This window comes from Haliotis asinina, chromosome 16 (assembly GCF_037392515.1).
Source record: "Haliotis asinina isolate JCU_RB_2024 chromosome 16, JCU_Hal_asi_v2, whole genome shotgun sequence".
Classification (NCBI taxonomy): Eukaryota; Metazoa; Mollusca; class Gastropoda; order Lepetellida; family Haliotidae; genus Haliotis; species Haliotis asinina.
The window spans coordinates 39977676-40005358 of NC_090295.1; the positions used below are offsets into that span (position 1 = coordinate 39977676).

At 42.1% G+C, this 27683-nt stretch overlaps 2 protein-coding genes across 2 annotated transcripts; both read left to right on the plus strand.

Annotated features, from left to right (window-relative positions):
* LOC137268913 (uncharacterized) lies at nt 1–11770 on the plus strand. The gene is made up of 15 exons (XM_067803520.1): nt 1–97; nt 1129–1308; nt 2510–2756; nt 3910–3945; nt 5592–5755; nt 6631–6844; nt 7490–7663; nt 7924–8108; nt 8379–8538; nt 8920–9031; nt 9372–9522; nt 9952–10096; nt 10206–10371; nt 11155–11345; nt 11493–11770. The coding sequence occupies exons 2-15, from the start codon at nt 1129–1131 to the stop codon at nt 11552–11554; spliced, it is 2187 nt and encodes a 728-aa protein (XP_067659621.1). The 5' UTR covers nt 1–97; the 3' UTR covers nt 11555–11770.
* Nucleotides 11771–13802: 2032 nt separating this feature from the next.
* On the plus strand, nt 13803–25991 carry LOC137268915 (endoglucanase E-4-like). Its single transcript, XM_067803522.1, has 12 exons — nt 13803–13871; nt 14872–15051; nt 18056–18272; nt 18897–19070; nt 19869–20053; nt 20831–20990; nt 21537–21648; nt 21779–21929; nt 22636–22780; nt 23374–23539; nt 24356–24546; nt 25855–25991. The coding sequence occupies exons 2-12, from the start codon at nt 14875–14877 to the stop codon at nt 25917–25919; spliced, it is 1743 nt and encodes a 580-aa protein (XP_067659623.1). The 5' UTR covers nt 13803–13871; nt 14872–14874; the 3' UTR covers nt 25920–25991.
* Nucleotides 25992–27683: the final 1692 nt, after the last annotated feature.

Below are 27683 nucleotides of genomic sequence, written 5' to 3' on the forward strand. Positions count from 1 at the left end.
GTCTATAAAAGGAATGTGAAATAGCAGATGGTTCAAACTAAGTTATCTGTTGTTACACAGCACGGCTATATCAGTTGTTTAGGAAGCCACGGAGAAGGTATGTAAAATGCCGAAACCAAAAGAATTTTTTTGCAGTTAAAATGACTACTAATTCATTCGTACGTTTAGCATGTATGCTAAAATGTGAATGAAGTAATTGATGCTATGTCACTCAAACTTACACATACATGACAGTGGACATCTTGGTAGTTTTCTAACCGTTCCTTTGTTGAACTGGTTATAGTGAGGCAGTCCGAAAAGGTGTTAAACCTCTCCGTTCAAAACGTTCGGGCTGTACTAATCCGGTGTATTGTGTTATCCAAGTAATGCAACCTGTATATTATGTCGGGGTGATGAAGTCTGAGGAGAGCAGTGTGAGCCCCATCCGATAGTCCTCTACGATACCCAAACTTAGGTCACTCGTAACCTACTCAAGTCAGATGAAAAACGTTTGGTCATATCCAGCAAGCACACGAGGCTCTAGGCTACAATCTGATTTAACACGAGAATACCTTCCACATCATATTACTTATGTCTCGTTGTGGTGAGGCTATACACTGGCAGTCTGTAGCACAAATAGGGCTACGCAACCAAGTGAATATGACCAGTCGTATGTGATAGCCAAGCGAGAAAAGGTTGGCAACGTACTTATCTCGCTTCGGTTCGAAACATATTTTAAATATCAAATATCGCCACACTAGACAGCCATTTCCTTATCACGTATGGTAATTACTGACGCAGAAATATTTATTTCCATATTTTGTACCGGAAGTTTCAAGAGGCAATGGAGGTGAAGAACGGTGTATGTCATGAGTGACTTAAATGTTGAATTAAATATTTTGTACGTGAGTAATTATAATACATAAGGTTAGAAATCTGAGAACACAATCCTGTGAGGAAATAACTGTCTACCTTTGATGGTGACGATGCGTTGTTTTGATATTAAAAATATGTTTTGAACCGTAGCGAGAGAAGTAAGTTGCCAGCCTTTGCTTGCTTCGCTCTCATATGAAAAGACTGGTTCTCTTTGTTGCGCAACCCTATTTGAGCTACAGTTTGCCTTTGAGCTGTACATCTTCCTCCCTACAGATGTTTGTCCAACTTCTCGTTGCGCTGCTGGTCAGGCATTCTGTTGGCCTGACAGCTCCAGTCACCCTAAAAAACCATTGGAGCGGGGGCTTTCAGGGAACATTCTGCATTCCCTTTACCTTGGACGTCACTTCCTGGAAAGCTCACATCCGGTTCAGTGAACCCTTGTCATCACTGGAGGTACTACGTCATTTAATTTACAAAGCATTAACTGTTATGTTGACCGGCTGAACATCTTTTGTCGCTTGTGTAGAAATAGGGTACTTGCAGATTTAACCCAGTCTAAGTAAACTTAGTCTCAGTGTATTTCGTTACACTCCACCACCGAGTCTAACAAACCCTAGTAGAAGGTCGCGTCAGGTAATCTTTGACCGACCAATGACAGTCCAATTAAACGCGAGACGGTTAAATAGATTTAACCAATCAGACAACGACTTCTATTTAGGGATCGGAGGGACTTTCAAAATATTCAAGTCACTGACACAGATCTCTCCACAGACAAAAATCCGCATATATTTTATCAATTATTTGACCTGCAATATATACGCTTTGGGGTTTCTGTTCACATGGTTCCCATTGGCTAATATTTCCGCAAGATGACATCCTTGAATATTACCAAAAACACTATTTGCAGAGACTGTTTACTCACCGTTGTCATGGTTGTACGTACGCCGTGTGCATCACCCGGAAGCGAGCGTGCGCTAAATAGCATTCGGAATCGTTCGGGTACGAACCTTTTCGAGATAAAAAGTTCCAAAGGTATGTGCGAATGTGCACTTTCGCGATTAGGTAAGCTGACGCGACCTGACGCGACCTCCCATAAGGTTTTGTTAGACTCAGTAGTGGAGTGTAACGAAAAGTACTGAGGATAAATTTACTCAGACTGAGATTTAACCAAAGTGAGCATTGTCTCTGTTATATATTTCACGACTATGCTAGTTGTAGGAGGCGACTAACGGAATCGGGTGGTCAGGCGTGCTCAGACTTGGCTGACACATGTCATCAGTTCCCAGTTGCGCAGATCGATGCTCATGCTGTTGATTACTCGATTATTTACAGACAGCCGCTGTAATATTGCTGAGAGCTGCGTAAAACCAAACTCACACACTCACTAACTCTGGTATATATAGATATATGTGGAAGAGAAGCTAGAAGTGATACAATTAGCGGACGGTTACCAACTTGGAACAACATAAACAGATTGGAGCAGATAAACCCGGAAACAAACCTAAAAGCATAAGAAGTGCGAATCTTGAATTCAAACAAACCATCCCAGGTCTCTGGCCATACTCAGAGTGAGTGAGTGAGTGAGTGAGTGAGTGAGTGAGTGAGTGAGGGCTATGTTTAACATGTTCATAACTGACACACTGTGGTTGACCAGATCTGGCTGGCTGACATCGAGTCCAAGAGCGCAGACGGAAAGGAATTCGTGGTGGTGAACAAACCCTTCGACGGAAACGAACATGTAGGGGACGACCTCTGTATCGACTTCCTCGGTCACGGCAGCGGAGACATCACCCCCACAGTGACTGTTGTAGTTGATAATCTGCCCGATCCCACCACACCTCCGTCGACTACCACCACTACACCGACTCCAACGACGACGAGGACACTGGGACCAGGAGAGAGTAAGTGTTTAAGCTGACACTGTTATAATGCACGGACGAAAGCAGCGAGTGTCTGACGTTGATGTAATTGCAAGCGGCGCTCACGTTGACGTAATACACTCTACTCTCATACAGTACACGTGCGCTTGACGTAATACACTCTACGCTCATGCAGTACACGTGCGCTTGACGTAATACACTCTACTCTCATGAAGTACACGTGCGCTTGACGTAATACACTCTACTCTCATGCAGTACACGTGCGCTTGACGTAATACACTCTACTCTCATGCAGTACATGTGCGCTTGACGTAATACACTCTACTCTCATGCAGTACACGTGCGCTTGACGTAATACACTCTACTCCCATGCAGTACATGTGCGCTTGACGTAATACACTCTACGCTCATGCGGTACACGTGCGCTTGACGTAATACACTCTACTCTCATGCAGTACACGTGCGCTTGACGTAATACACTCTACGCTCATGCAGTACACGTGCGGTTGACGTAATACACTCTACGCTCACCGATCGCATATTCGTGAATCTTATACAACACTCGTCACGCTGATGCAATACACGTGGAACTGACATGAGTAATAGAACTGATTATTGCTTTTGGTTTGGTTTAATGGTTTACGCCGCACTCAGCAATATTCCAGCTCTAGGAAGGCGATCTCCAAATAATCGAGTCTGGACCCGTCAATCCAGTGATCACCACTATAGGTATCAATCTACACAACTGGAACAGCATGACATGTATCAACCACGTTAACGAGCCTGACCACCCGATCCCGTTAGTCGGCTCTTACGACAAACACTGAAAATTACTGAAAACCAATCCTAATCCGGATCTTCATGGTTGTAGACAAGCACCGGTTACTGAAAACAATACTAACCCGGATCTTCACGGGTGTAGACAAGCACGGGTTACCGAAAACCAATCCTAACCCGGATCTTCACGGGTGTAGACAAGTACCGGTTACTGAAAACCAATCCTAACCCGGATCTTCACGGGTGTAGACAAGCACGGGTTACTGAAGACCAATTGTAAACATGATCTTAACGGGCCGAATTGAATTATAGTACAACGATAAAACACGAGACACTGGAGACATGAGGCAAGCTAAAAAGACAAATGGCATTATGATGAAATTGTCTTCATTTTCAGCATGGCCCCCGACGACAACACCACCGTCTACGACCAGTGAGTATGTCTTGAAAACAGAACCAATATCTGCACACTACCGATCCTCCGGGTCCAACATCAGACATCGTGATCATTGTTATCTTAACCGTGTGTCAACTCAGTAAGCCATTCATATATACTCTTAAAAAAGTAGGGGATGATGAACTTTCAATTTGGATCGGAAGTGTAAACGTTAACAGACGTTTCAAGGAGAAACATCTTATGAACGCAGCACCATTTCCCTTTACTACCTCCACTAAACATAGCACACGATATGTACGTGCACAACGCAGTAGCCCCATACACGTGCATGGGGTCCCATTCTGGACGTTGACGTTTTTTCAAGAAGGTCGAGAAATCACTTAGAACATTAATTTTGACACTCATCTCGCATCACATATTTGTTAGTGCTTGTTTCAAGTCGTTTGTTATAAAATGAAAATCGTATACTTGCAAATAACATGCCATACACCAGTTATCTGTCAAAAGCAACTACATTCCTAAAAAGCATGGTTGTAAGGAAGTGCAAATGGTGATGCACTCTCAAAACATTCAGTAATATCATATCAACATTGATTGACTCCGATAAATCTCCTAAATATTTTTAATTGTAAATAAAAAAACTGAAGATCCCCTACTTTTTTCGAAGACTATATATTTCACAAGTGCTTGTTATGACCTAAATATGTTTCGACATAGAGAGATATTCTCTGGAGTTCTAATAACTAATCAGAAGCCGTGTAAACAACCACATAATGTATAATTTATTTCAACCACTGCCTCATGACATTTTGCTTTCTTTAAACGAGGAACCAGATAGATATTTATATAAATTAAAAAGATATTTGGTGGTTAGTATGCGGGTAACCTTTGGAAAATGTATATACTTCATTTCAGTATTTTCAGAAGCAGTTTTTTCCTTATTTTTTTTATCCCATTTCATGGATTTGCGCGTGGACAGTTTAGTAAAACAATCAAACCCATGTCATGCAAATGACCAAATACCATTTCTATTTTCTATGTATGTTCCACTCAGCATTTCAGTAAACTTGTTAAATTTCATATTGCGTCATTGCTTATAATATACTGTATTCTTATGTATGTGTGTGATCTTAAGTATTTCATCATCCCAATGAAACGTTGAGTAGTATGTAATATATAATACATAACATCTATTTGATCAAACGCAACCTGCTTGAACCGCCTTCGTGATTGACTTATTGTCGTGGTTGAACATTGGTGCAGCATCGGAACTATCGTATCACCGGATACTCGTTCAACATGTGAGTGAGTTTAGTTTTATGCCGCACTCAGCAATATTCCAGCTATATGGCGGCGGTCTGTAAATAATCAAGTCTGGATCAGACAATCCAGTGATCAACAACATGAACATCGATCTGCGCAAGTGGGAACCGATGACATGTGTGAACCAAGTCAGCGAGCCTGACTACCTGATCCCGTTAGTCGCCTCTTACGACAAGCATAGTCGCCTTTAATGACAAGCACGGGTTGCTGAAGGCCTATTCTACCCCGGACCTTCACGAGTCTTCAACAGGTTATATTTAGGGTTACACTGTGTCAGTAAAGCGTTGGTTGATAGAACAATCACTCTGAAACATTAGACACCATGTTTACGTATTTGTGACACTTTGACGACACTGCAGCTGGCATGCCGGCACTGCACGTCCCCCACAACAGGACGGCCAAACTGGATCTCATGCAGCATCACGGGGAGAACTGGGAGGGACGCTTCTGCTTCGACCTCAAAGAGGAGATTGTTGCATGGGAACTTATTATGGACTTTACGGTAGCAGTCAAGGAGATCACTGTAAGTAGGTCAGTGAGACTGTCTGAGTTGAGTTTTACGCCTCTTTTAGCAATGTTCCGCTGTATCACGGCGAGGGGCACCAGAAATGGGATTCACACATTGTACCCATCTGAGGAATCGAAACCGGACCTTCGGCGCGACGAGCGAACGCTTTAACAACTAGGCTACCCCACCACCCTCAATGGCACTGACTGGATGTTGTTGATTTAGAGTTGATCATAACAGTATTTTATTTACTTATATCACGGCATGCCTGGATTATGTGGGAGAAAAGCCCGAAGTAATATAGTTGTCAATGGGCAAGTGAATGGTAAGGTAAACAAAAGGTCCATGTTGAGGATATATCTTTGAGTAGGTCAATGTCATCAAAATGAATAGTGTTAAAATGGTCAATGTGAAAGAGATAACTGTACGTAGATCTGACCATCAATAGAAAAGGGTTAACAGGTTCAAGGTAAAACAAATCTCTGGACGTAGTTCGGGACCATCAATAGAAAAGGGCTAACAGGTTCAAGGTAAAACAAATCTCTGGACGTAGATCGGGACCATCAATAGAAAAGGGTTAACAAGCTCAAGGTAAAACAAAGTTCTGGACGTAGATCGAGGTCATCAATAGAAAAGGGTTAACAAGCTCAAGGTAAAACAAATTTCTGGACGTAGATGGGGACCATCAGTATGAAAAGGTTGAAAGGGACGGCGGGAATGTGTGTACATCAAGCAAATAAACAAGCATGCATGACAGACCGACAGCAAAGCGGACAAAAATCTTTGAAGACTGTCTTTTATAAGAAGGAAATTACACCATAATTTATTTAGGAAAACAGTTTATAGTCAAGTTGATGGTTGGGTTGTATCACTGGATTTATTCTGTTCAGAATTTCGAAGGCGACTTCACTCAACCAACCACGACCTGCTCCAAACATCTGACCGTGGTCAACAAAAAGTCCAAGGGCGTCCACTACGCCGGAGAACACTACTGCATCAGGATGATGGGACACGTTTGCGAGGACAAGGACCCTGACGGCACCGCCGTCCTCGTCGACCTCACCAACGACGCACAGACCTTGCCACAACTCCCAGTTGTAACAGGTACCACATTACTGAGTGAGTGAGTTTAGTTTTACGCCGCTTTTAGCAATATTCTAGCAATATCACGGCGGGGACAGCAGATTTCAGCTTCACACACTCTACCATGGTACGGTATACCGGATACCTATCAGCCATTTTGGTTAGTGTCACTTCACCCTAACCCTAACGCTAACCTGAAACCTTACCCTAACCCTAACCCTTACTCTAACCCTAACCCTAATCCTAACCCTTACCCCAGCCATAACCAAAAGTAAACTCACTTGCTTTCAAAGATGGCGGAAGGTACCCGGTAATCTGTAGTCTCACACCCAGGTACCACATTATCAGTCGCGTTCAGCATGTATCGTATTTTCACCACAAATAAAAAATATCGATTAAACAGGAAGAGCATTGTGGTGCGATTAACGTACACATGTCCCGAATAATACATGCCACTGGTGGGGAAGAAACACATATTCTAGAACACTTTGAGAGTCATTCATAAACTCGTCACCATCATCTTGTCAAATCTCGCTGTAGATTCATCTGGCATAGGTTACATATAACAGCGGAGAGGGTTTTATATGTTAACTCGGTCTAAGTGGGTTAGAAAGATAGAACAGTAACATCTATTGGTGGATCACAGTTGGTGATTGTCTGCAACAGGAGCACAGACCACCAAGTACAACTATGCTGAGATCCTGATGAAGTCCATCTTGTTCTACGAGGCTCAGCGATCCGGGAAGCTTCCCCCTGACAATAGGATCCCCTGGCGATCTGACTCCGCCCTCAACGACAAGGGTGCTAACGGCGAGGACCTCACTGGAGGATGGTACGACGGTGAGTTAACGAGAATTCATTTGATGCTTGACTATTGAGATACGGGCAACGCGTAGCCACACATTTATTCATGAATCATAGATTTCTGAGAATCTGTCCCTGGTTTTGTAATGCATTGCTAAGGTTGTGCTCTGATTCGAAGTTTATGTTGGTTGTCATAAAGAGGAATTCAGTGAGGAAAACCTTACACAAAATTGCGCTAAAATAAACGCCCGTGATCACTCTTGCAAATACTTTGCCCGTGTTACACGGTGTTTCAGCCGGAGATAACGTCAAATTCAACTATCCAATGGCGTTCAGCACGACCCTTCTGACGTGGAGTCTCATCAGGTACAAGGACGCCTACGAGAAGACAGGTCAGCTGGAGGAGATGTACAAGTGCATCAAGTGGCCGCTGGACTACTTCATCAAGTGTCACACCAAGCCTAACGAGCTATACGGCCAGGTAGGCTGACTCGTATTTGGCTTCTTTCGCAGTCAGAGGCGAGGTCAAGTTAATGCCTCCATCTGCATAAATATAATATGTAATTCACAGAGACAAATGACATGCTGCTGACAAACCTACATGTATCGGTATTTTCAATCACATTCTATGTTCATCCACGACAATGACACAAATATTTAGTCCATATCTTTGTCCTAAAACTCCTAATGTCTGCCTCTACGTGTAACGGAGACTGTATGGGAAGATCACCACAGTGTTCCACCTATCTAGGTTGGGGATGCTGGAGTGGATCACGGTTCCTGGACCAGTCCAGAGCGTATGACGGGCCGAAGACCGTCCATGAAGATCGATGCTGCAAACCCTGGGTCGGACTTGGCGATGGAAACAGCTTCTGCCATGGCTGCTGGTTCCATAGCCTTTAAACAAAAAGGTACAGTAAATGATACAGGATCTTGCATGTCATCTGTCGGACAAGAGAAAAGGACGAGAAGAGAAAAGATGCAATATAGTTTGTCTTGCCTACCATTCAGTCCACAAGATTGATCTCCCCTTCAAATCTTTAAATTTTTAAAGGCAGTGCGTCGACCTTCCAGAAATCTTTGTTGATCCTTTCTGTACCTCCATAGCAGTCGGACACATTTTGTGTCATGTGTCAGATCGTACCAACACTCTGCTACTATGGAACTCTCTTCCCCGTCACAGATGAAGGGACGATTCATCTTTGACTGCCCTTAAGTCTGAGCTTAAGACCCATCTGTTCTTTAATGACTTACAATGGTTCTGTGACTCTCGCACCTTTCTAACCTCTCAGACCCCGCCTACTCGGCCTCCTTGTTGAAGCACGCCAAAGAGTTGTTTGAGTTCGGGAAGGCTCACCAGGGGAAGTACAGTAACAGTGTTCGAGGGGCTCAGGGATTTTACACGTGAGTGTGTTGGAGATGTGTCCTTTGTTTAATCAGGGTGATACATATCTGTTACGACTCTATGACGACATGCAACAGTATTTGGTTAATGGAGGCGTATTTCCATCCTCACCTTAACTTTCTTGAAAAGGGTGAGCGTAAACGTTTAAGATAAATTTGGTTGAAAATGATGTTTTGGTAAATGTAACTCTAAACAACCCGATGCTAGAGTTTCAAAATGCATGCTTATATGAATGGTGCACATGCCGATGGGGATACCGTAACAAATTTCGATATCAGTTCAGTTACTTGTTCATTTGTATTGGTGGTCAACTATGATTTCATTTGTTTTGCAACTCAGATCTCAGGACTACGAGGACGAGAATAGTTGGGGAGGCATGTGGCTGTACAAGGCTACGGGAGACAAGACCTACCTGGACTATGCAGAGCAACACTTCGTAAACAAAACAGCCTGGGGTTTCTCCTGGGATGAGAAGATCGGCGGTGCAAATGTGAGTGTTACATTTGCATCTGTTTTCAATCAATATAATGTTTCTGTTTTGTCATTAGGTTTGAAGCACATGTGTGAAACAATAAACGTGTTAAGTATTAGAACGCCGTATTTACATCTTAACAGATGAACAAGTGAACATCCGAGTATGATTTTGTAATCAGTAATCCATTAACGGGATTCGGTGACTTGGTTGAAGTATACCTTTATATCACAGCTGTGTACATCGATGTCAGTGATGTCGATCACTGGATTGTTTGGACTAAAGAAACGCTGAGATTCATTAAACAAAATAACTAGAATAAGATCCCACGAGGTTCCATCTGGCGATCAGGTTTTTTTCAAGGATAGCAGTGTTCGTCAATAAGGCTCACAGTATCCCAAATATAGGCTGATACATGAGTAAAGGACGAGAACTGTTTGTTTCCAGCTTCTGCTGTTTGAGGCCACAAAGAAAGACATGTACAAGAGGGTGATCGTGGACACATTCGTCTCTTGGTTCCCGGGAGGCGATATTCCCTACAGCCCTAAATGCATGGCCTTCCGCCTGGAGTGGGGTGCCCTGAGATACGCATGTGAGTCATTGTAATCTATTTCATATTGTATAGGTCCTGTCGGAGAATCGACCCTTTGAACAAATGGTAACCGAAGAAGCTACTTTCGGTGTTTCCTGCTTTATTACAGCCAACACAGCATTCCTCGCTCTGGTTGCTGCGGACGATGGAATCAATACTGAGTCGTACCGGAAGTGGGCAATGACGCAGCTTCACTACGCATTCGGCGACGCCGGAAGGAGCTACATCGTTGGCTTTGGTGTGAACCCACCTGAGAGACCACATCATCGTGCCAGGTATGGACGAAAAAATTAAATATGCGTGTTGTTTGTGCTTCTAAAATATCAGAACCACGTTATCGTGTTTTGAACATCACATCTCAAACCTTCATTCCATTTTAACATTTGAATTCAGTTGTTCTTTATCCTTTCAAAAAACAGTACCTGTACTATTTCAACCCTGAGTAAAACAGTAATTATATAAGTGTAAGAAGTGATTCTGTGTTTTCTTCTAAACACGAACATTATGATAACTTAAGTATTTATGTTTAATTATAGTGTTTTTCATCTCTCCCCACGTCCGGAACACAAACAGACATGTATTTCTTTCTGTCACTGTATAAGTAATTTTTGTTTTTCCTAACCTAATTTGTAAAAACTCCATCACATGAAAATCAAAACTATGAATATCTCTACTTCTGTCAAAACGAAAGAAACACCGAATTATATGTGGCGAGCTTACTGTAGTTACATCTCAACGCCCGAAATTCAGTGGAAATGACATTTCACAATATCCCTTGTAAACAACGAAACCATATGCTTTGTAGAGTTCCATTTTGAATCAGTAAAAAAATGTGTAATACTATTCCAGCCTTCTCCAACTTAATAGAAGACTTTAGATGTTCCAAAAAAAAGTTTCTTGCCACCGACGACGTCAGTACGTAACTAATATATAAATCTGCCGCTATGAGATATTTAGGGGCCAGTACATCTTTATCAAAAAGAGAGAGCCCCGCTTCTTCCAAAGACAAGGCGTAAAATGTCATGTGCTGAAAGACAAAAAACTCGTTTGTTTGACAGTTCCTGTCCTAACTTGCCAGCGCCATGTGACTGGGAGTCCCAGACCAACAAGGGCCCCAATCCCCACACTCTGTACGGCGCCATGGTAGGCGGCCCCGGTAAAGACGACAGCTACAAAGACGACAGGAAAGACTACGTCAAGAACGAGGTGGCGTGTGACTACAACGCCGGCATGCACGCGTCTACTGCAGGTGTGGATAAGGTTTTGGAGTTACATGAACGTCCTTTCAGCAATAGACATGTTAATTGCTTGTCGTTTCCTAAATGAGACAGCTATATCTGAAGTTCTATTCAAGGCGTCGTTTAACGTTTCTCATTCAGTCGTTCTTACATTTCAGTGCTTATGCACTTGGCTCTCGAACATGAGCTTCCAACGTCATACAAGGACATCTGCCCCTAGATGATGTGTGAAACCAAGGACATCTCTTCCCAACACCATGAACGCTTAAGAAATACATCATAATATCAGTAACATTGAGTCAAGTGACGTTGTGAATTACCACATTTAAAGTAACTTGGACAAACAGAAACATGGAATTTAATGTACATATTTAACTGTTATGTTGTCCCGGGATGTGCGCCAGAAAAACATCGATGATTAAACATTGGAATACTGTTTTCTGTCTTATTGCACTTTGTTGATTCACAAGCAGAATTTCTTATCTTAGTTTGTGTTTGTACGTGTGTTTGCTTGTTTGTTTCATTACCGCTGCATGGAGGTGGTACGATGACTCATTGCACACTTATACATGTCCTTGATAGATTCCCTCGTGAATCTAACTGTATGTATGTATGTATGTATGTATGTATGTATGTATGTATGTATGTATGTATGTATGTATGTATGTATGTATGTATGTATGTATGTATGTATGTATGTATGTATGTATGTATTTCATAATCAATAGTGAGCGAGTGAGTGAATGAAGTATAGCTTTAGGATTCTCATCAGACAGCTTTTCGGATTGTCCGACTCTATCATGAGAACGTTGTTATAAAGCACTTCGACAGAGTGATGAACCTAGGGTCTCTACGAAGTAAGTCAAATTCCCTGTTTAGGTTTTGCCAGTCCTAGCACAAAGAGACAGATCTAAACAAAGGAGAGCACAAGCGGTGCCAATCCCTAAATGTTCAGAGCCCCAAACCTCATCTTGATGTGATAACGGCGAAGGTGAAGGATTTCACCTGCTGGTCTCTAAGTAAACGTCACCTAATTATTTACTTCAATTCAAAAGATCTCGATCCTGGAGAAGCATCTTGATATATTTACCATATTTAGGAGATGTTTACTACTGTTTTGTTGCACAATTTTGTATAGATAGGGGTGTATTTTGGCAAGGCATTCTGATTTATCTGTTAGATATTGTTTATGTTATCGGCTGTGTATTGTATTTGAATGCTTTTATAATAGAGGGTAATATGATAGTGAAATTCGCATAGACTTGTGGAGGAAATATCATATAATTGTATTTTTTGAGTTTGAATACATGTTTTTTTATCAGCATTTCCATCACGTCTGTTGTCTACATATCAGCCATGTTGGTAGTGCGACAGCCTTGTATATACATGCGTTGTGAAGCGCCGTGAAATCAGATGCATGTTCAATCCAAAAATTTCGAACTGCATAGATCAATGTGGCAAATTCCCGAGTCAGCGTCAAAATCCATGGAGTTGCTGTTGTTATGACCCACCATCATTGTGGTCAAGTGGAAGTAGTTCTCACAATAAGACTTGTTAATGCGCGGTGAAACGCCTAAATCAGATGGCGTCAATCCAGAATTGATGCCGTCTGATTTTTCTGAAGAGCCAATCAGAGTCCAGTATTTTCTTGAGTAATGGTAGAATCATTAGCAAAAGCCCAGTAATTGAAGGAGAGGAATTGTTTTTGACTAGTGCCCTGTCCCTTGTCTCCTAGCGGATGCACAATACTCACCTAGGGGAGACAAACCAGTCATGACCCTTTCCCTGAGCTTGCCATGTCGAGTGGTGTAGCAACTTGAAAATTTAAACATAGTCACAGACTGAACTTGATTAATATAAGGACAGATTAAAAAATAATCATTGAAACATACACAGTTGTTTGTCGTCAAGGCCTCTATCCCAAGTTCAAGTGTATATTGCCTTGATAAAATGTTTTAAAGTGTTAAACAATACAAGCTTTGAAATATGATATGAAAGAATACTGTGTTCTCTACCTTCTTCTGAAAAGTGTGGTATAATTCTACAAAACTGTCATCTTTAACATATGTGAATTACACTTTCTTCGTAAACTACAGATTCTAGTTCTTTTTTGGGGGGCGTTGAGACCTACCCGGGATTCAAACCAACACCCTTAGAGTTAGGCACCTAATCGCCAGCAAACCAAATCAGCGATCTAACCCACTCAGCCAATTTCAGAAGCAGCAGCAACAAACTTACTAGAATCTGTAGTTTACTATAAGAAGGCGTAATCCCAAATATAACATATATCACATATTTGGTCCCTTTCTGAACGGCATTGCGTATGAATAGTCTTCTTGTTATCAAATCATACATGTCTAAAGCATTTTATCTAATTATAAATCGACCCCAGGCGAGCATGGATTGTGACATGCTTTCTTGCCAGAAAACACTGATGAATATTAAAGACGTGACCTTGACACTCCTGTGTTCCAGTCACGAGAAGATCTGAAACAATGATAACTGGGAGTTTAAGTTGATAGCAGCGAGACATAAAGGTATGTTATGTAGGTTCACTGACTAGTGTAGTACATTTCGATAATTATAAGGTAATACCTGTTGACATTTTCATTCCTTAAATGCATTTTCGTGTTAGATTGCAAAACTATAAATGACAATGCTGAAAACGCTATTTTACACTGGTCATATAAATAATATGGAGATACCTAAGAAAATTTCGTGAGGATCTGATGGACTTTGGTCATTTTTAAACTGAAACAATGTGATCCAAAGCTGATTATTTAGTTACATGCTCTTTAAGATGAAGTCCTGTGGTAGGAGAGCAGTGGTAAAAATGTCCGCTTGTCACACCGAAGACCTAGGTGGAAAAGTGGAACGTGTGATGTCAGTGTCTGGTGTAATGTGATACGGCTTCACTGTGATTACGGTATAGACTGGTTTAACGCCGCTTTGAACCACCACTGTATTTCTGTTGTATCAGCATGAAAATAAGACCTAAGTATGGAATCCTAGACGTGACATTGTCGCAGTAATGCTGTTCTCAGATATTTGCCGACTCGTGAAGAGTTAAAATTGAATTTCAGAACCCATGCTTGTCGTAAGAGGCGACATGACGTATGTCATCGTATCCCAACTGTGTAGGTCGATGCTTATACTGCTGATCATAGGATTGTCTGGACCAGACACGATTATTTACAGACCACCGCCATATAGCTGGAATATTGCTGCTTGTCGCTTAAGTCTAAAGCTACCCAGTCAGCCATATATTTGCCACTTCAGTGAAACACACGAGAGACGGCGTGTGTTGACAAATCAAGAAACATTATCGGTGTGTTGAGTTTAAACCCGCGATCATGCTTGGAACCCAACTCAGCAAACTGCGGAGACGTGGTCAGCTATCTTGTCGTGGTTCAGTGGCGTTACAAGCCATCGGTTTCTGGCGCTTCTAAGGGGCGTAACTCTGCACACCACAAATGACACAAACTAACAAAAATGTAGAATGGTAGCACGTACTCCTAAACTACCTCTTGTGACCAGACAATGCGACTACTGTTGTTGTCAACGTTGGCATGGGGCGTCCTCGGCGACATGACCACGACGATGCAGATGAGTCAGCAGGGGCAGACATTGCTCGGATCGTTCTGTTTCGACCTACAAGCCGACATCCTGGGGTGGGAACTAGATGTGACCTTCAGCACATCGGTCAAGGACCTTAGTGTGAGTGTATCGGCTAAAGGTATCTCAGTTCGGTGCTGAAATTTAACCACGGAACTTCTGACACGAAATGGGACTTCTTGTATGCTTGCCCAAAGAGCGTAGACCCGTCAGAAAGCTGACAAGGTATGGAAGTCATCTATGACACCATGCCCTGCTACATAAAATAAACAAAAATGTTTATAGGTTTGATAACAGCCATGTTATTAAGGATTCAGTGTATTATAAATAGTGAAGAAATGTATTCCTAAATTCCAGCTGAATCACTTTCGGAGACCAAAGACGGGATTTATTCACACATCTCCCAACGCCTATTCCCATCAGAATATGTTGACCCGTTGAACGTTGGCTATTGGCCTTTCGCAACTCACCACATCAGCCTTGCAGTTCTCTTCGATACGCTCTCTAATACCAATCCTTGACATAATATTTATACTGGACAAAATTAGTTAAGCATGTTTGTAAACTTTGAAATTATGAATAGTGTCGTATTTATTCACTGACATACTGATAACATAAATATCAGTCATAAAAATGCCAATATCCCTAACTTCTTATGTCTAGGATATTCTAGCCATGTGAATCCTCTCACAAAGCATAATGATAATCGTCACTAAGGTAGCCTTGATGCAATGTTAACGAATTGGAGTTAGGGTTAAACTTAGTATTATTAATCAAATTTGTGACAGACAAATCAACATCGCCGCCTAGTACGATGATCTACCTTTAGCGATGAATAGCACATTTTTACATTGTATTGTCCAAATAGCTTTCTGTTTTTACAGGTATTTGATTGCTAGTTTTACATAATTTCTGTGATATTCTAGTACGTTTACTGTCCTTCGTTGACAGGGTTTTACAATTTACCATTGATTGATAAGTATGTAAGAAAATTTTATATGTGAACCATATGTACGCTGTATTAATCTAAAGAAAGTAAGAATTATTATCATTATTATGTTTTACAGAATAGAATTAAAAATTTATGCAGCAGAGAGGGTTCGGGTTCGGGTGATCCTGGCACAGTCAGGCTGGTAAAGCTCATCATCAGCTCAGGGCCCTCGCCCCCTCTACACGCAGCCCAGACAGCTAATGGGACTTCTCCGAGGAAACACTGCCTAGTCGAACCCACCAAGAACGTTTCGGAGAATATGGAGGCTCCCCAAAACTGCAGCCTTCTGCATTACCCAGATTGTCAGAAGGGCTGTGCTCCCGGTGGAGAACCCGGGGACTCTCCTGATCTGCGCCAAGAGATCAGGAGGTACCAAATCAAGTGCACCAAGAACAATGGGGAGCCTGACGACAGTGTACTTGGGATGCAAGCGAGACATTTCAAAGGCGAGGTCCGCATATTTATCATGCTTTTCCTGAATCTTGCCAATCACATTGCTGTCAAAAGGGACAGAAAATTCAATGATATAAATATTTTCATTGGTTCTATCAAAAAGGACAAGATCAGGTTTGTTGGCTGGAATTCGTCTCAGGCTGTATATTGGCCTATTCCAGAGAAGCTTAAAAGCATCATTTTCCAGGACGCCCTGGACATGTTCAGGGTCATACCATGGATGGACCTCGGAGTCAAAGCCACAGGCATGGCGGAGACGATAGTAAAAGCAGCGAGCCATGCCATCATGTCTTTTAAGACATGCTGTTTGTGCCAAGGAAGGGCATCCACTGACAAGGTGTTGGACAGTCTCTGTAAATTCATTGTAAAGACGACATTTCATATTGATATTTTCTTTAAGAATAACATTCTGGCGATTGCGAGTGGGAAGTGACTGGTCCTGAGCAGCAAAAAGGAAGCCCTCAGTTTCACATTTGAGACCAGCCGCCTTCATCCAGGCGAAGGAGTCGGTTCAACTTGGATTGCTGTTCTGTTCCACACACTGCATGTAGACACGATGCACGATGCACGATTATTATTAATATTATCATTATTATTATGACTTAAGGTGTTATAAAGGAAAATTCCATAAGAAATCAAATACTGTAAGTTGAATATCTTGGAAGACGAATACCATGCACAATTAATTTGTGATTACTATTGAAACATTAGAATCAAATATATACCCAATTATTTTACGATACAACCGTCAAAACATAAGCTTATCCAACTACTGTCAACCTTCAATCGTATACTCATTGAAAATGTTGCTTGTTTACTTATCATGCTATTTCGAAAAGACATCCACTCTGCTGTTGAACTGTTTTTATATATCTGTACTATGGGCCTGTGGCCTCCAGTTCTGAATAAAGATTGAAATATTGATACGTATAGAATTAATTGTTCACATCACGATATGGCTGAAATATTGCCGATGTGATGATAAATTTTAATTCACTCACTCACAACGACGCCCCACTTTTCACGATGAGGAACTATCAACGTGGTAGTAAATAGATAAACATGTTTGTGGGACGAGGTCGTAGTTTTGGAAACGTAGTTAAGGACAAAACCTAGTGTAAACGCTTCGAATCTGACGTAAAGACACGTTTTGGTAAGCGAAGGTTCGTAATGAAAGTTCTACCACCAAAGTCCTGGCTACATGATAATTGGAATTTACCATATTAGACTGCAAATATGATATTACATGTTTCCCGGGCCCGTTTCGTTTCTTATGTTTCGTTTCTTATTTGTTATAGAAAAAAGTGACGCGGGAGGAACACTTTTTTATTTTTTTCTCTCTCAGAAATACAGCTTGGGAAGTTCAGCACGTGTTAATGGGTTATAGATTCAGTCACTCTCGTTCTTACAGACGTTCATTCTTACAGTGGACAAGGTGATGATTGGGACGCGGCCAAGTCAAAATTACTTTTTTTCAGATGGCAATAAGAAAGTGTTACGCGCACAAATAAAAATGACGAGAAACATTTCTCTTTCTTTATTTAGCCTTAGGAAGGTTTTACTATGCTTATGCCATTAAATGATCTTACATGGCTCTTCCACTCTTCCTTAATCACGGGAACATGTACCATACTGATAACGTTTGGCGTCTTGAATTGTCAGGAATTTGATGGTGATGTCATTTCTTCCTCCTCCGGGTCCTGCTTTACCCAAGTGAAGATGGTCAACAAGCCCCCCAATGGCGTCCACTACTCAGGAGAGCACTTGTGCATCAAGATGCAGGTTCACAGGTGCAGTTCTGCTGTTGTCACAGCGACAGGGGTGTTACGGGATCTCACCCATGCCCAACAGACCGTTCCAGCAGCGCCGACATTTGCAGGTACGTATCAGGTCACACTCTGACAAAATAGATTCATCTGTGTCAAATGTTGTTTCCCAACTCTAACAAAAGTAGTTTGTAACTTTAAACTCATTGAACGTCCCAGAGGTATTGGCATACATAAGATAAAACAACAAAACATGGATGTGAGCCATTTCCAAAAACAGAGCCCCCTGCAAGAATCTCACTGTGTCATTATCAAAATCAGAGAGTGATTATACAAGGTGAACTAGGTTTAACAGGAAACGGTGAGCGTATCCTGTTGTACTTGGTTGATGTCAATCATGGTGTCAGTCACTGAACCGCCTGGTTCAGACCCTATTACGTACAGTCATAAAGTCGCTATATTGCTGAATGTGCCGTTATTATTGGCACCCTTCCCTCAAGCACACCCAAACCCACCAGCACCGCCATCCCTTACAGACACACGCATTCGCACCCCTCCCATCACACTCAACCGCACACATGTCCTGCAATCGTTTCATTTTTTACACTCATTTTGAAATCTGGTGGAATGATATCCACTCGAAGATTTACAATAGGTTTACGAGTTGTTTGCCTTACCCGTATTAGCAACCACCTTGGATTATCATGTGAACATATTAAATAAATATTTATCTCAAGGTGGTCAAGCAACCAAGTATAACTATGGGGAGATCCTGATGAAGTCCATCATGTTCTACGAGGCTCAGAGATCCGGCAAACTCCCTCCAGACAACAGCATCCCCTGGAGAGGGGACTCCGCCCTTAACGACAAAGGGGTAAATGGAGAGGATCTCACTGGTGGATGGTACGACGGTGAGTTGCATTGAACAGAGAAGGGAGAGAGTGTCATAGAGAACTCTGGGTGGAAAGCACTGCGTGTAGGGTTGTATAGATGCAGAGAATAGAGACAAGGGAGAAAAGGAGCGAGATGAGGAACTCTCCACAGTGCCAACCGTTGGAAGCTCTGTGCAAGAGGGTATTTGGAATGAAGGTGACTGTACTGTGAGCAAATGTGAGTTTGGGTATGTGTTGAGAGAGACAATTACACAGTGTCGTAAGACAAGGAACAGTAACCATAACGTACATTTAGGAGCGGTAGGCGGTGTGGAGAGCGGTGTCATGAAAATGTAGAAGGTAAAACACAAGCAGTAAGTGTGTACCTGGACACAAGATTGGAGTGGTGAGTGAGGAGAGGAAGAACAACTATTTGTCCTTGACGAGACTGGAGGTCTGGCAGGGGAGTAGGTAGTGGTCTATCCTGGAGGTCTGGCAAGGGAGTAGGTAGTGGTCGAGGATGGTCTGACAGGTGAGTAGGTAGTGGTCGAGGCTGGTGGTCTGACAGGTGAGTACGTAGTGGTCGAGGGTGGTGGTCTGACAGATGAGTACGTAGTGGTCGAGGCTGGTGGTCTGACAGGTGAGTAGGTAGTGGTCGAGGTAGGAGGTCTGGCAGGGGAGTAGATTGTGGACAAGGTAGGAGGTCTGACAGGTGAGTAGGTAGTGGTCGAGGGTGGTGGTCTGACAGGTGAGTAGGTAGTGGACGAGTTTCAAATGACATGACGATCATGGTAGATTTTACTAAACATACAACGTCTGCCTTCGTATATTTGTCAGCCGGGGGTAATACAAAATTCAACTTCCCCATGGCGTTCAGCACCACCCTCCTGACGTGGGGTCTCATCAGGTACAAGGACGCCTACGAGAAGACGGGTCAACTGGACAAGATGTATGACTGTATCAAGTGGCCGCTGGACTACTTCATCAAGTGTCACACCAGTCCCAACGAGCTGTACGTTCAGGTATGAGGACATGACCGTATCTGATTCAATATCTGTATAACGACCGGAACAAAATATATCTAACTGCATTGACTGAATAACTGGAGTGAATCAGGAGTAAACCACCACTGGTTTGTAACACGATCCGAAGACAAATCCGCATTTAAATAGAAAGGTAAGGTATACTAGGGCTAGCGAACAAAGTGAAAGGAGATAAAGGGAGCAAGGATGTGTGCATCAGTGGATATTTGTAAAGCGCCAGTGACCACATACTGATGCATGCATTTAATTTATTTACAGAAAAAGCGGAAATGTCAACTGTAGGTTTTAGGGAAAAGGAATGGGTAGCGTGTACATGTACTTGGGTAGGGAGTCGTCAATCACATTGTGGTTTATTGTTTGTTTGGTATCTATATGGCGACGGTCTGTAAATGATCGAGTCTTGACCACCCAATCCAGTGATCTGCACAAATAAGAAACAATCACATATGTGTAAACCAAGTCAGTGAACCTGGAGCTCTAGCAAGGGAAGTAGGTAGTGGACGAGGCTGGAGGTCTGGCAGGGAAGTTGGTGGTGGACGAACATGGAGGTCTGGCAGGGAGGTTGGTGGTGGACGAGGCTGGGGGTTAGTCCGTTAGTCGTCTCTTACAAAAGCAGGGGTTGCAGTTCATTGAGTCGTTTCAGATGTTGTCTGATGTTAGCCATACAGCAAGCGAGATCCATCCCAAATGACTTCAAACAGTTATGTTCATGTACAAGAATGCTTTATCTAAAGCGGGCTGCTGTATTACATACAGACAGGAGACGGCGCTTATGAACACTCGACGTGGACGAGCCCAGAACGTATGAATCAGAACAGGCCCACCTTCAAGATAGATGCTGATAATCATGGGTCTGATATTGCCATGGAAGTTGCAGCAGCAATGGCGGCTGGTTCCATTGCATTTAAACAGAAAGGTGAGGTACACTGTCTTTCAGCTAGGGCTAGCGAACAAGATGAAATGAGATAGAGGGGCCATGATGTGTGCACCAGTAGTAAAGCGCCAGTGACCACATACTGATGCATGCATTTAATTTATATACAGAAAAAAACCGGAAACATCAACTGTAGGCTTTAGGGAAAAGGAATGTCTTTACAGCCTCCTTAAAAGAGTCCAGGGTTCGGGCGAGTTTGACCTGGAGAGCTCCATAAAAGAGGGGCGACGTGCTGAAAACATTTCTTCCTAAAGAGGAGAACCGTCAAGGAACTGTTGATCTTGGAAACATAACTGGGAGATATGGACGGGTTGTTGAGACATGATTTAAAGAACTTAGGCGTCAACTCGGTATTGAAGAGGATGTTAGTACAAGGATTATACATCATTTCTTATCCAAGAACATTTTTTCTCATATCAGAAGCTGTGATATAAAGTACACACACTTCTCAAACCACTGTTAGACACCGCCTCCAGATAACCATGCCGATCCACGAGTAGAGCATTTGCGACGTTGTTTTAATTCTAGACCCTGCATATTCCACCACGCTACTGACCCATGCCAAACAGCTATACACGTACGCCATGGCTCACCAAGGGAAGTACAGCGACAGTGTGCCGGACGTCTCCGACTTCTACAAGTGAGTCTGTTACAAACATCTCGACGACTATCCCAATCCCAAACCTCCTTGTTGCAAATCGCTTGTCTGACTCCACTGAAGACACTGACATTCACTGACATTAGTGACTAATATTCACTAAATATTGTAGATCATATGGCTTCACCGACGAGAACAGTTGGGGCGCCATCTGGTTGTTCAAGGCCACGGGAGATAACCAGTACCTGACCGCAGCAGAACAGCACCATATTCCAGGGGTGGCCTGGGGATTTTCATGGGATGAAAAAAATGCTGGTGCTAATGTAAGTTTGAAAGCGAAAAGTGGAATATATGTATTGAAAACAACCCATAGCAACCATATGGTGACAACACGTCTAGATCCACGTGGTATCCACGAGATCCTTAGACGTCCTAAAGGTCTCATTTACACCTGACAAGCAATGAGAAGTTAAAATCATACGTGATGTATCAGATCCAAATGATACCGTTAATACTTGTACAAGTTCAGTGTACGGTTAGATAGAGGGGCTAGATCTCTGGAAAACGTGATGTATCAGATTCCGGTACAGATGTCCCCAAATAATACCGTTAATACTTGTACAAGTTCAGTGTACGGTTAGATAGAGGGGCTAGATGTCTGAAAAACGGGTAATTTACGGCTAGCCACTCCGATGGTTTCGTAAAATTTTAGATAACATGCTCCATACACCTGAGTAAATTCACCAAATCTGAAAATGTTTCATTTTAACTTGACAATCACTGTGTGAACATTGAATTATCGTGCCACAAGTTCAAAGTAGTCCATTGACATGTACTATTTGGTCTGGTCAATTACATTTTGAGCTACAAACATCAAAATGTTGCCAGCCCTATTGTCTAGCTGGGTTTGGGCCTATTTCACTGACTGATAATATGTCATCGAAACTAAACATTGACGCCACACTTGTCCGCATTTGGCACCCCAGGGATGCCATGTGGATATATTTATACCCACCACTTAACCTGCAGCTTCTGCTCTATGAGGCGACCAAGAAGAGCATCTATCAACAGGACATCGTCTCCACCTTCAATGACTGGCTGCCAGGGGGGTCGGTCACATACACACCAAACTGCCTCGCCTTCAGGCTTAAGTGGGGATCCCTCCGATATGCAGGCAAGTTAATCGGAAGATTAGTAAAGATCAATTCCGAAATGTAAATTGAAAAGTAAATTTCGAGTGTATGTCAAAACTATTTTTATTTGATATATTTATTAGTTAAAAGTTTCGATTTTGAGTAAGAGAGATAGGAAATTTTGTCATCCTGGTAGTATCACTTGTTTCCGGAAGTCATGTAATTAATATCTGAACAATCGAACAGTATTTACATGAATTATTCTTTTGAATTTTTCATACAATTGACTTAAAAGATTAATTAAGTGGCTACTTACAGATGCGGATGATGTGTTTATAATCTATCTAATCCAATGGTAATGAGATAAATACTTCCAGCTGTAATCATTACATGCTCTCATAATCATGCTCAATAGGGGCGACAGGGTATCCTAGTGGTTAAAACGCTCGTCATGTCTAAGATCCGGGTTCGATTCCCCAGATGGGCACAATGTGTGAAGCCAAATTCTGAATTTTGCTGAAATTGGCGTAAAACTATACTCACACATAAAATATGATATAGTCTGTGGAATACATAATCTCATGTTTGTCAAGATTTAATAACATCTAAATGTACTGCTTGTCACCTCCTTCAGCTAACATGGCGTATCTGGCCTTAGTGGCAGCGGATGAAGGTATCAACACTTCCCAGTACCGCCAGTGGGCGATAGGACAGATCCACTACATTCTGGGAGACACCGGAAGGAGTTTTATAGCAGGGTTTGGTAAGAACCCCCCACAGAGACTTCATCACCGGGCAAGGTACGGGATGTTTTTGTTTACATTTACACAGTCACACTTACACCATAACACGGAAAAACAATATTTCAATATCTTGAACACATTCCAGCGCAGCGATGATTTAGCATAACATCACTGCCACAGGCTAATTTGCATATCACGTGACCGGACTTTTATCTTGTTTGTAAATAAATGCGCTCATTCATTAATAGGCTGAGGCTGGCATAGGGCAAGCGATTCGACGAGGTTTTAATAATGTTTTACACTGTTACGTAAATATTTTTCTACAACTGCGTCAGTAAGGTTTATGACAATGCATATTTCAGACATTTCAAACCGGCTGCATCATAGGCTATCCATTAGGCTTCCTTGACAGCACGTGGAGCCATACAACCCACGTAAACAAAGGGTCATTACGCAAATCGAAATAGTGTTACAAGTTTTAGGATAATTTCTGAGTGAAACTGAACCATTTTAACAAAGACCTTTAATTACATGTGTAGACTCACCAAAAATAAAACAGTTCTGAAATGTGTACATTATGTTGACTGAACTGTGTAAGATGTGAGGAATCGTCACATCTTTCTGGCCTGTGGCAGAGATACTATGCTGGCTTGCCGCATGGAACTCTGGGTAGGAGAGTGCATACCGAAACGTTAGTCTCATGGCTGGACTGGTTATTGCACTAATAGGGCGGAACCCAGTCAACAGGAAACGAGGATTGAGTAATCAGTGTTTGGACTTGAAGTACGTTGAGACACATGCATGCGCTCAGACAGTCCCTGCTACTAGAATAAATTACGATCAACTGATCAGTTGATTTCCTATCATGCGCAGTTCCTGTCCACTACTTCCGGCGCCCTGTTCCTGGGATATGGAGAAGTACAAAGGTCCCAACCCTCAAATCCTATACGGCGCCATGGTTGGCGGGCCCGACCAGAACGACAAATACACTGACGACAGGGACGACAATGTGAGGAACGAAGTTACCTGCGACTACAACGCCGGGCTGCAATCAAGCGTAGCTGGTACGTTTGAATTTGATAGGACTTAAATGCAAAAATAGAATTGCCTGAAAGATGTTGCGATTTTACATTTTGTTATTTTTTATTTAAGTTTTTTCCGTGTTGCGATTTTGCAAATTTTTTTTATTTAAGTTTTTCCGAGACCTTTCACCGAGATCCCAGTGCCATCACTATCAGTTACTGATTAATAAAGGCAGTTATACTTAGGATACAACCGGAATCCACAATCTTGCAACAAGCGGTTTCTCAGATGTCGATACATCAGTTGTATATTCGTGGTGTTCAATGAACAGTTTTGATCGGCAATTCTAAAGCTAAAGAAAAAAGATGAAATGTTTTTCGGGCATCGGCGCGTCACTTTTGTTTGTGCGCGTAGCAATTTTTTTATTGCCATTCAAAAAAAAAATGACTTGGCCGCGTCCCGTTCATCAACTTGTCCACTGTAAGAATGACCGTCTGTAAGAAAGAGGGTGACTGAATCTACAACTCATTAACACGTGCTAAACTTCCCGAGCTGTATGTCTGAGAGAGAAAAATAAAAATGTGTTCTATAAAAAATTTCAAAGAACGTCCTATCGCCCTCGTCACGTTTGGAAAAAAGTGCCCGGGAAACATCTAATTGTTTTATGCAGCCTAAGCGTAAATGATCCATGGTTTAGCAGTGATTAGATTCACCCGATGCACAGATACGTAATGTTACAACTTGGTCAATACTTTCACTGTTCTAAGCATAGTTAACCTATTTATTTGTCAAAGTTAATATTTTGGCATACTTTTGATTCGCAGAAATGAGAATACACGAGTCAGTGAATGGGTGATACTGTTTATAGGACAGGCTCTATTTTCCAACCTGTCTGTCCATTATCTAGGAAATAAGACGGAACACTCCCGTCCGCCGGGATCAAACCATGATGAAATCTTCCATACCATGTGTCACTGTATAACCCCGAGTATAGACGTGTAATATCGAGGAAGAAAGACAATGTTTATATAAACAAGATAGTTCAAATTTCAAGATAACTGTGAAGATCCGGGTTAGAGCTGATCTTCAGAAATTCATCCTGCCGTTAGAAACTACCTGCGGGATCGGGTGGTCAGGCTTGCTGACTTGGTTGACACATGTCATCGGTTCCCATTTGCGCAGATCGTTGCTCATGCTGTTGATCACTGAATTGTCTGGTCCAGACTCGATTATTTACAGACCGGCGTAATGTAGCTGCAATATATCTGAGTGCGGCGGTAGACAACAAACAAACAAAAACGAAAAGTTTGTTCAAGTTTCATTTCATTTTGATTGTCTTCATATTTCAGGTCTTCAGCACCTGGCCGTTGTTAACCTGTTTCCCAGTCCCCTGCAGCCGGTCTGTCCGCAGTGAGCGTCCACAGACGGAACGTAGCATTAAGATACCGCTTCTGTGTAATGTTGATAACAATGAGATGCCCTCTGATCAGAGTTATTTGTCCTTTATAGAAGTATGGCCCCATTATGTAGCATGTTTAATAGGGTAGTTACTAGGGTCGTATTGCGATATATTGAGATATGTGTTGGCGTATTGCAATATGTATTGCAATATATTTTGAAAATGAAAAATGTGGTTTGAGGTACTGAAATGACTGTTTCCTTCCTTTTGAAATGTCACTGGCCACACAAATGTTCATTGCATTTTTGACTAAATCACGATTATGACAGATGGTCACGGAAATTGCCAATCGTATTGGCTGAAATGGTCCGCGGAGAGCACGTCGGTAACATGTCCAGGTTTAATCCAATATGATTTAAGTTAAAATGGCATGTACCTCCTGAGGCCTAACAACCCAAATTTGGGTTGATCCTTTCCCTGCCTTTGCTCTGTTATTGACTCTTAGCTCAATAACTCTCTATGAAAATCGGTTAATTTTAACAGAATGATTGCGAACTAATAAAGGAAATCGCAATATATAGCCAACCTACCCATACTGTTAACAAGAGTCAGCAAGTGATGACAAATCCCTCCAAAATATATAGCGTCTTCAATACTCGAGACTCTACAAGTTTGCATTAAATAAAACTGCGGTTAAATGCAAAACTCCTTAAACGCGGCTCCGTTTTTTTGTGATCCATGTTTCATTTTTTAGGTAAATCCACTATGAAGGGGTACAAACAGTGAGCACTTGGACCAGGTATGCTCGACAGATGGTGTGTTATCTTAATTATCTTTGACGAACTTTCCAGAAGACCAATATTTCCCTCCCGGAATACCCACTCTTGTGTAAAGTGCACATAACCTGTGAATGACCTCGGCTGTCTGTTTCATAGAGCTTTGCAGCTCCAGGCCCAAGTTACAATGAAACATGGACAACTAGTATGGACATAAGTCTTGTTAGTCATGCAATGGAAGTGGCAAGTAATGAACGATCAGAAATATTTGTTTCCTCTTCGCTTTTTCCAATTTTTATTCAGATAATTACTTCACCCAGGATTGAGTGTGAAATTGCAGCGAACCGCTAAACACAAAGGTCATAATGTGTATCTGTGTTATTTATTATTAGCCTGACGTCTTTGTGACATGTACCGTGCATGATGTTAGCTCGTGAATGCACAGACATGCAGCTATGCAGCACTAAAAGATATACATGTCGGTTATCATGGTGCCAAGGATCTTTGATGTGTTCGAATTCTCGACATTACGCGTCATTCAGCGGAAGCCAGGTTGAGTTTTTGCAAGTATGTCAAGGAATAATTTAATGTTCTCTTATCAAGTGCGTTTTGTCTACATAAATACATCTTACCTATTTACCCTTTCGAGCTCGATTTTGATGGTTCAGGTAGCTCATTTTCCAGTGCGAGGACTTAGACATATGACATAGGATGCATGGACTTTTGAAAATCGCAATGGTGGTGAATATACCCGGAGTAACTTAAAACAGTACAGTACATTAGGAGGCGTTTCGAAACAATAGTCGAAAACACTCATGATCAGTTCGAAATGAATGCGGGGTGAGACTTTTAAAGGTTTGGGCAAGTTTGGAAAACAAAGCTTGGAAACAATTTAGCGATCAAGATTTCCACGCAGACTCGAAACAAACACGACATCTTGTAGAGTAGGGTTAGAGTAGCTCCCCTTTGATAAGGGGCAAAACTCAGGTGGTCAAAGTGATCG